The 10,673-nt window shown below is 34.2% G+C and overlaps 1 protein-coding gene across 1 annotated transcript in view; it reads left to right on the forward strand.

The window, feature by feature from the left end:
* Cylc1 (cylicin 1) overlaps positions 1 to 3,006 on the forward strand; it is a 41,947-nt gene extending 38,941 nt beyond the window's left edge. Inside the window, exon 6 of the mRNA XM_063245566.1 lies at positions 2,857 to 3,006. Coding sequence (XP_063101636.1) covers positions 2,857 to 2,889 — 33 coding nt within the window. The 3' untranslated portion in view covers positions 2,890 to 3,006. The remainder of the gene's footprint in view (positions 1 to 2,856) is intronic.
* The last annotated feature ends 7,667 nt before the right edge of the window (positions 3,007 to 10,673 follow it).

Consider the following 10,673-nt stretch of genomic DNA (forward strand, 5'->3'; position numbering starts at 1 on the left):
GAAAACTGTGAAAGTTTCCAACTCATGACCCTATCTTATACTATTTAAAATTAGTCTTCTCCAAAGAAACTAGTATTAATTGAAAATATGGAAACTCAAAATATCATATTAGAAATGTGCCTTAACATTTTTTCTTAATTACTCTATTCCTTAAACTAGAAATGTAGAATAGAACTTAATGATAGCAATAACTGAACTATTTGGAATCTTGAACATAACAGTGATTTCAAGAGTGTGGAGATATATATATATATATACTCACCAATTTGTACAATCAGTCTAAATTCATGTATTACATTGTATATATGAATTTAATTAAAACTGAATAAATATAGAGTGCTTAGGATCAGCAGAATTAAACTGAAGACAAGAATAAAGTTTCAAAAACTTTATAATGCTCACAATTTCATTCAGAATGAATGTCAAAATGTTAAAAATTGCCATCACTTCTAATATGATTCATTTTTCTCCATGATCTCGTTTTCTTTTTCTCATTCTTTTCAAACTGTTTTAGACAAATAGGCCTCATTGTTGATTCTTGAATATTCCAGAATCATACTGAGGGCTTTTGCATTGGTCATTTGCTCTCTCTGGAATATTTTCCCTAGATTTTTGCATGGTTAACTCTTACACATTTTTAAATATTTGTTCAAAGTTCAATTTTATAGTGAGGCAACTCTATTTTATTTAAAATTGCAACATTTCTTACCTCCTACATTCTCTTTTTAATTCATCTGTGTTTTTTCAGATAATTTGCTTTTTGGTAGGTTATTTAAATTTGATATTGTTTATTGTGTTGACTGTTAGTTGTGTATCAAATTCTTGTTTAGTTTACATATATATGATTAAACTAGAGAGTATCTAAAACTAAATATTTATTGAATAAATGAATTCATGATTTGTTGGAGAGCTGGAAAATAATGAATTACTGAGCAGTTGTATAAAAATGGGTGGAATTAAGCATTATGTATTTTAATTTTTTTCTATTTATAAATTAGATTATTTGTTCAACAAGATTCAAAACAGTGAATTGGATCATTAAATATGAGTAAGGTTGTGTTAGTTGTAGATAGTAGGGAATTTTCTACTCAGTAACACCCAACTAAGTCAGACTGCAAAATTTATCATAATATGGGAGATTAAAAAGTGACATATAATGTTAATTCCAGAAACAGTATCACAGCATATATGATGAGAGATGTAGGGATAAAAATTCAACAATATATTATTGTGACACCGCTTACAATTATAATAAATAATAAATTACAAAACATTTGGGGGGAAGATAAGTTCTAAGTCAGGCATGATGATTTCTCTACTGCATTTTTAAAAATCATAAAATTCTAAACAATTGTTGTCTATTTTATAACTATTTTCGATGTGGCCAATGTTCTGTGCCCAGAGCATGGATGCGATTAGTTGTCTCCTTCTTCCTCCCCCAACATGAGGTCTCAAGTATTCGTTTTGAATTCTGACTACCAAGAATAAACTCTACTTTCAGAATCTGTCTTTCTTAGACAGATTCTTAGACAATGTTCAATTTTCTGGACATTCTCAAAATTATTTCCTATGCTAAAAAATTTCAACATATTTCTCACCAACTAATTCTTATTTTCCATGCTTTAATGCTAATTAATTATTATGGCATAAGGTTTAATTTTGGTTACTATTCCAGAAATAACTGTATAAATAACTGGGGCCATTAAAAATTTTAAATTCAAATTTAATTGAAAGAATTTCATATGTTTGCAATCAGTATAATATGAAATAATTTATAAAGTGTGGAATTTCCAGTTATTTTCCAAATCACAATAAATAGGTATAAATTTTCTTCATATATTTACATTACGTCTAGCTAAAATTTTGTTCCAGTTACTTGAGGCATAATGACATAAGAAACAAAACTGTCATATGGATTAATAGTGGCAGTTAAAATAAACACTTCAGAGATTGAAATCTAGGTCTTTATAACAAAATTTCAATAAATAAAACCTAATTTTAACAGGAAAATATGTATAAGAAACAAATTATGAAAAATATTGACCATGTGTTTTTAAAAAAGTACATAACAGTGTGAGATAATTTAGAGTTTAGTAATGTCCCAAATATATTGCATTATAAAAATGATACATTATTTATATAAGTATATCAAATATGTAATATGTACTAACTATGTAAATATATATTATGGAAATTTTTTAGTAATATATGAAACAAAATAATAAGTATTCTTTGAAATTATAATGGTGAGGGTTAGAGAATTACATGGGAAATTAAAGTGAAAAGGTAGTGTTAAAACAAATAAGTAGAAGAAAATCTATGGTATTTCAAGTTTAAAATGGCAACAAAAATACACAGAAATATAAACATGTGAAAATATTCATATTGTTGTGCTAGAACTTTTATTTACCCTCAGTCTTTTAAAAACATTCTTTGGTATGATATTTTTAGTTTTTAAATTTCTACTACTTTAAAAAAGTTTAGACTTCATATGGTGAGAGTATATATACTGATAATGTGACACTTCAGGATGGGCTTAGATTTCTATATAACAATTTTGAATGGACTAGCACTTACTAGTTATCATCCATCATTGGCCATCAGAATGACTCAGGGAACTTTCTTGAACATGATTAATGTTTGATTCTATCTGTCTTCAGGGACTTTTGCTCTTTACAATTCATGTGAAATCCAGGAACTTTTGTATTAAAAAGAAATATTAAACAAGATAAACTCATTTCTTTATGTCTATAAAATCTATGACATTATATGATTTGATGTGGTTCTCAACACATCAAGAATTCTCTATAATTAATGAAGTTCTAATTTTTTTATTTTTTCTACTTTATTTCTCAGCCTGAAGCAAAGTGGATTCATAAGCTGCTTTAAAGAACAACTGAGCCCTTGGTTTCACAGAATGGCCTTACCACATCTAGCACTAGCTGTTACTCTCCAATGAGCAAACCTACTTCTGTGGAACTGTAATAAATAAAATCAAGTCTTCCATGAGTAACACGTTACATTTTTGCATATAATTTATCAAGGTGCACTCATAATTTTTATATCTCTGTTGTTAGGAGGGCAGCACATCATAATAGTTATATGTCGTCTAGCAAAATCATTCAGTTTATGGGCATATTGTGAAATAGAGAGATAAAATTAGTTAGAATACTAGTATCATCTCAGTGGCACCCTTTCAGTCACTCAATGATATCCCACAACATCACACCTCTTAAAGTATGTAACACTCCACAATAGCATCAAGTTGAAGATTAAGTCTTTAGCCCATGGACATTTTGGGGATGACTGATACTCAAAATATGAGATACCAATCCTGATTCCAAAATCTTATTTTCACCTCTTAATAGAAACTGCATTTGTTTCATCTCCAGGAGTCCACAAAGGTTTTGCTATTCAAGATTTATTCAAAAGTTTGGTTCCAAAGTTTCCTTTGAGATGCAAGCAAACAGATAATTTATATGGAGAAAGTAAAAATAAGACACAGATCATGAGCTATATCTTCACCTACTTGAAGCACAGCTTTGAGACCTTTTAAGAAATGCAAAAGAGCTGGGCATGGTGTCACACACCTGTAATCCCAGTACTTAGGAAGCTGAGGTAGGAGGACTGCCACAATTTTGAGCTCAACCTAGGCTACACAGTTAGTTAAAGGCTGGCCTGGACTATATTATGTTTATGTTAACTCAAAAAAAAAAAAAAAAAAAGAAGCAAATTATCCAAAAGAATGTTATATACTTACAAGTTAAAATAACAAAGGTTAAATATATATTTTGGTATATTCCAAAATCTGAAAATAGGAAAATTACAAGAAGTGACTTGACAAGCACAATATTGAATCTCAGGAGGACAAATATGAAATCTTATTGCTCCATATCCAGCACCTAGGATACAGTATGGTAGCATGGGACTCTCAAGGCATTGAGAAGATTTACTCATAATGTCTCTCTCTTGAACTGCCTCTGAATGCTGTTCCCAGCCTCCCTCAGTGGGTGTTACATATTTCTGCCATTTCCTTCATGATTTTATGTATATCTTTGTCTTCATTCTCACATCCTTACATATTATCTGGTCAGGGTCTTGTTATAGTAACATATACCCTACCACACACTATTGTTTTTCTAGTCTTTTCTTTGAAATCTTAGTGCAAACATTCATTACTCTTACAATCTCTATGTCTGTAAAAACACTATTGCATGGACAATGTCATATATATATATATATATATATATATATATATATATATATATGACAGAGACAGAAAGGCCCTTTCATCTCTGGCATTGTTACTCTGCTCTGCTTCCTAGTTGCTATTGATTTAAATATATTTGCTCTCCCATGTTCTTCTGTCATTATTATGATTTAGGTATAAATCATCTCCCAAAACTTTCGTGTGCTTGGTTTTGGGGCAGTTAGAAAATGATTATGAAAAAAAAAAAGGCACAATGTTCATATGTGTATTTAGTCACTAGTGTATACAACAACTGAGTGTGCTGTTAGAAGGTAGACTCTTGCCAAATGTCACTGTAACATGTAACCTGGAAGTATAGATCTGTATCTCTGACTTTTCTATTCTTTGTCTGATTTGTCATCACCATGATGTGAGAATGTTTTCTCTGTCATGCTCCTCTTTCATGCCATTTCTGCCTTGAATCCAACTGAAAAATCCAACAAAAATTGTCTAAAAATCATTAGTGAAAATTCCCCTTTAAATAGTGATTGTCGTATATTTTGTCCCAGCAACAAAAAAGTGACTAAGACAGATTTTTGTATCAGAAAAGTTCGGTCTTTGTCATGTTATACTTTAACATGAGATATAGAAGTCTTTAGAACAGGTTTGTGGGAAGTGTCTGGCAAAATTTTGAGATGATACTTAGAGAAACTCCATAGTGGAACAAATTAAGATTGAACTGGGAAGACAAGACTGCTGATAGGAATGAAGACAGAAAAAATGAAACTCAAGAAATTTCAGTTGAAAACAAGGAATCCATTGTCAATTTAAACCAAGGCCAAGTGTGGTATGTTCTGGCAGAAAATCTGTCTACATTTTGATTATGAATTGAAAATTTAGATAAAGATTAAGGATGAAATACCAGTCAGAAAGAAGAAACTTCCAGTGAGCTAAATTCTCAGATTGTAACAGGGAGACTGGATTTCCTGTTAAACATATATACATGAGAATCAAGAACAAAACACAGAACTGACTGCAAAATTTAAACATCCATTCCAAAAATGAGCATCTGGAATGCATTGACACTTCTCCAGGGAAGAAGTAAAAATGGCAAATAAATACATGAAAAAATGTTCAGCATCAAGTGTCATTCTAGAAATGCAAAATAAAACAACACTGAAATAACATCTCACTCCAGAAAAAAAATGACTATTATCAAGAAATGACCTAATAACAACTGCTGGGAAAGCTGTGGGAAAAAAAGAATATAACTTCATTGTTAGTAGGAATGCAAATTTGTACAACAAATATGTAAATCATTATGGTAATCACTCAAAGTACTAACACAAGAGGTTCCATTTAACCCAGCTATCCCTCTACCTGGTATTTTTCAAAAAGAGTTAAAAGCACGTTACCACAGAAATCTGTGCACATTCATGTTTATGCCACAACAATTCACATTAGCTAAATCTTGGAAACAGCCTAAATGCCCATCAAAAGATGAATGGTTAAGATATAATATTTTAGTACAATGATGTATCAAACATAAAAAAAAAAAACTTGAGACATTTACAGGTAAATGGATGCATCTAGAGAATATACACAAGTGAAATAAATTAGAAACCTATGTAAATGTCACATGGTTTCTTTGATAAGAGAAACTGAAAGCATAAATAAAGATCAAAGTGAAAAATAGATATTGTGAAATAGAATGAAAATTTTAAAATGGGAAAAGATATGCTGTAGGGTGAGTAAGGAATAGAAAATAAATAAGAAAAGAATGATAAAATGAAAGCAAACTTTTTGTAAATAAGGACCATGAAGAATGGTTGAAAGGGAGGGTTATTGGGGATATAATAAAGATTCAAGATATATTATGTACAGACACAAAGTCCTTGTGATTTATGTGATCATTATATATATCCAAAGTGCACCAATAAATTTAATTTTAAAAACTAGAGCTGAAGGGGCTGGGGATTTAGCTCAGTGGCATAAGCACCTGCCTTGCAAGCAGGCGGTCGTGAGTTCGATCCCCGGTACCGATAAAAAAAAAACGAAAAAGACAAAAAAAAAAAAAAAAAAAAAAAAAACTAGAGCTGAAAAATTTTATCAAATTGCCAAAAATACCTGTAAAGTTGGATCCTATAAAACTGAGACCTGAAAAATTGAAGCCTAGGATGGTATTTGAAATTTCATTCAAGAAGTGATTGCAAATATGTGGCAAAAGAGAGAATGATTTATGAAATTTTAGTATTAAAAAGGAACCACTACTTTGCATCAGAACAATAGGGACAGTGACTTGATATCTCAAGAATCAGCAAGTATCTACCATTCATAAGGTCAAATCTGCAAAACTGAAAGACTGCCTTGTGAGGGGAGTGCCCAGGAGTCCCAATTTATTCAGGGTCAACTAACAAAGAGTTTACAAGAATTAAACAATCCAGGCACTCAGGCTGCTACAGCTATGATGCAGATGGGCCTATCTATTTCTTGAATTGGTGGCATACGTTAGTGCTATCTACATGGTGCAGATTTTATAGGCAAGCAAAGTGAAAGTATTTTAGAAGCAGAAGTTTTTCCTCAAAATCTCAAAATTCAGAGGAAGCCCTGAAATCCAGGATGTGTGCCCCTGATATAGCAGTGTGTAAAGTTACATATATCTATATCTATATCTATATCTATATCTATATCTATATCTATATCTATATCTATATCCATATCTATCTATCTCTCTCTCTCTCTCTCTCTATATATATATATATATATATATATATATATATATATATATGCCATTTTAACCATACCCATTCTGCCTATTCATGAACAGGGTCTATCTTTCAGTTTTCCTTTTTTTTTTTTTTTTTTTTTTTTTTTTTTGTACCAGGGATCAAACTCATGATCTTGAGCTTGCCAAGCAGGCACTCACACTGCTTACCCAGCCCCAATATTCCAGTTTTCTGATGTTCTATTTGATTTACTTTTCCACAGTATTGTAGTTATCATTGTAAAGGTTATATACATATATATATATATATATATATATATATATATATATAATTTTAAAAGAATAAAACAGCAATACAAAACAGAAAATAAGTCAATGAAAACAAAGCAGTGAAAGTGGTATGTAACTTCAAAACAGAACAACAGGTCATCAAAATGGCTACCACAATATATCTTATCTTCACAATAGTTTTCCATTTCCTCAGGCATAGTAAAATTGAATAAAAAACAGAATAATACAAATCAAAACAGCATTAAAAACAATAAATTACAACAAAACAATGAGAAAAATATAGAATTTCAAAAACAAGACATTTGGAAATTTCTCCTGTTTTCCATATTGCACACTGTCATCTTCCTAATAGATGCTTAGACTACTGACCTTGGTCCTGCAAAGTCAATCAAACAATACAAAAATTTGGTTGTTTTTGTACCTTGGTTGCTATCAACTCAGCCTGTCCTTCGAACCAGGTAGCTGCTTTGAGGGGAGGAGTCTTGATTCTCAGCGGATGCACTAGTGGGTCACAAGAAAGGCAATCTTATTTCTCCCTTCCTTGGCCTCACCTATTATGCGGCTTATGGAAAGATCAAACTTGCTTCTTGCTGTGCTCCTCCCAGACCCAACATGGGCTCTGCTGATTCATAGGAACAGTGGACTTGCTTCTCTCTCCTGGGCCCTCTGTTGTCTGGCTGTCAAGGCTTTTAACTTATTTGATTAGGTTAATACTTAAGAATTTAAATTTTATGATATTGTGCAAGTATTGATTTCCTACTTTATTTTTCAACAGATTAATTGTTAGCATCCATGAATGCAATTTAGTTATTGTGTATTGATTTTGTATCTTAAAAGTCTTTTGATGAACTTTTAGGGAGATATATATATATATATATATATATATATATATAAAATCATGTAATCTGCAAAAAGAATTTAAATTTTTCTTTTTTATGTATATCACTTTTATTTCTCTTACCTAATTCCTCTTTCTAATATTTTGAATAATATGTTGAACAGAATTTGTGATAGTAGATACTGTTGACTTGTTCCTGGTTTTGAAGGAAAATCTTTCATTATTTCACAAGTTAGTATGATGTTGGCATTAATTTGTCATAATTGGTTTTATTTGATTTGGATAATGACTCTGTGTATCTATCTTCCTCAGTGTTTTTAACATAAATGATGTTGGCTTTTATAAAAGGCTTTTCTGTCTACCACAACATTCATATGGCTCTGTTCTTCTTTCTGCTTATTTGATATATTTTATTCATTGATTTGTGTATGTTAAACAATCCTTGAATCGCTGAGATGAAGCCAACTTTGTCTTACTGTATGATCTTTTTATAATACATGAATTCTGTTTGCCAGTATCTTGCTGATGTTTTTTGTATCTCTTTATTGATGAGTTTATCTATAGTTCTGTTTATTGATTGATACATTGTCTGGTTTTGGAATCAAGATAATGCTATCTTAAGCCAGCACCTCCCCTCCCTGGTAAGCGGAGGCAGAGTGGCAGACTGCAGCCCCTCCAGGGGGAGAACTAGCAGTGTCTCCTGAGATCCAGGCCATGTTGGAACTTAGGACTCTGGGAAGCCAAGCCAGCACCTCCCCTCCCTGGTAAGTGGAGGCAGGGTAGCAGACTGCAGCCCTTGCAGGGGAAGAACTAGCAGTGTCTCCTGAGATCCATGCCATGTTGGAACTGAGGATGCTGTGAAAACAAATGACCATTCTGCCTCCCTGCTTAGCAATAGTGAACCTACTGCTACATGGCCTAGAGTCAAATATCCCACATCCCCTATCCTCCTTCTCCTCCCCCCCTCCCATTAGCAAATGGGAACCAGAAATCTGAGCACCTCCTGGGAGATTGACCATAGCAAATAAGGGGGATTTCCTTCAACCATTTCTATGAAGGCAAATATTTTATTACTCTTTTGCTCTTTTCTGATTAACGGTACTTGATCCAGCCCATGGGTCAAGGCCGTGGTCCTTGCCTGGAGAGGGGACAGGGATGGGGGGCTGGGCAAGAGAAAAGAGAGATGGAGACAAGGCAGGATTCCATTCAAGTCTCGTTTATTCTTAAAATGGCTACAACTTATATAGGGTGGAGGCGGGCCAATGGGGCAGGAAGAGGGCATGAAGTGTTATCTGATAGGTCATTGTCACATCCAGATATATGATGTAAGCAGGAGAGGATTATGGGTAATGTAGGCAGACATGAGAATCATGGGAAATGTAGGCAGACGTGGCAGAGGCCCAAAGGAGGGTGCGATAAGGTGGCAGCAGTGAGATATGCTGCTCCCTACATCTCCTCTCTTTTTATTATATTTTTTAGGAGTTATGGTAGGCCCGGTGAGGACAGCGCCTGTGTTGGGTCAAGGACTCTTCATATGTACCCAATCAAGCCTTACCCATTGTGGGCCTGCAGGACAGCAGTTGGTCCTTTGCCTGTCTTACGTGGTCGATGGCATAACATTTGTGTCCTAGTTGCCCGTCTCTGGCTGCCTGTCCATTGACTCAGGGCATTGGGCCACATCATTATATGGACCAGCGGTGGAGGTTCTCTCCTGATAAGTTTGTTGTTCTGCCATCTCCAATTGATAGTAATGTACCTGAATGGGCTTTGCCATAAACACATCAATCCTGTTATTAAGGGGTGTCACGATCCTCTGGAAAATACAAGGGCCTACACTAAGGAGTAGCAATAAAGCAGCTAGGGGTCCCAAGAGGGGGGCAATATAAGGGAAAAGACCGCACCACATGGAAGAGAAGGTCATTTCTCCGAGTTGCTCCTTTTCTCTCTCTTTGAGGCGCTCTCTTAGTTTAGTCATGGACTCTGACGACTCCTGAATGGTCGGCATAAAAACAGCATTCTTCTTTGAGAGCAGCACATAAACCACCCTCCTTCATAAGTAGGAGGTCTAGTCCTCTTCTATTTTGCAAGACTACCTCAGATAAAGACGTCAGAGATGCTTGTAAAGCCACCACAGATGTTTCTATTTCTTTTAAATCTTGATCTACTGCTGCCTGTAATTGAGCTAGATGCTGATTTCCCAACACTAGAGATGTAGTCCCTGTTCCTATTCCCATTGCGACTCCTAACCCTAGTAATACAGCTAAGGTGAGTGTCACATGTTCTCTCTTGTACATATAGCCAGTCTGCAATGACTGGAGATAGTAGCCTCCTGGGTGGAATGTTATTCAAGGGAGAACCTGTACAAGAACACAAAAATCTGCAGACTTGTTAAAAACAGTGGTTGGTATACAGGGTGAGAGGCCTAAATTGCAGGCCCAAGATCTTCCTGGGGGTGGAATGAGGTAATTATTTGGTTTGAACTCTGACTGAAGCTGGGCACAGAGTCATGCTGCCAGTGCTGATGGATGGCTGGAGTCCTCAAGACAGGTCCCTCTACCTGAGATGTCAGAGAGAGTCAACTTGAGGTGGTTGCCCCAGTCACAGGCAGGTGAGCTAGAAGAACTGTTAAA

This window comes from Cavia porcellus, unplaced genomic scaffold, assembly GCF_034190915.1.
Source record: "Cavia porcellus strain 051 isolate PalLab524CR breed Dunkin Hartley unplaced genomic scaffold, mCavPor4.1 scaffold_3, whole genome shotgun sequence".
In the NCBI taxonomy this organism is placed as follows: domain Eukaryota; kingdom Metazoa; phylum Chordata; class Mammalia; order Rodentia; family Caviidae; genus Cavia; species Cavia porcellus.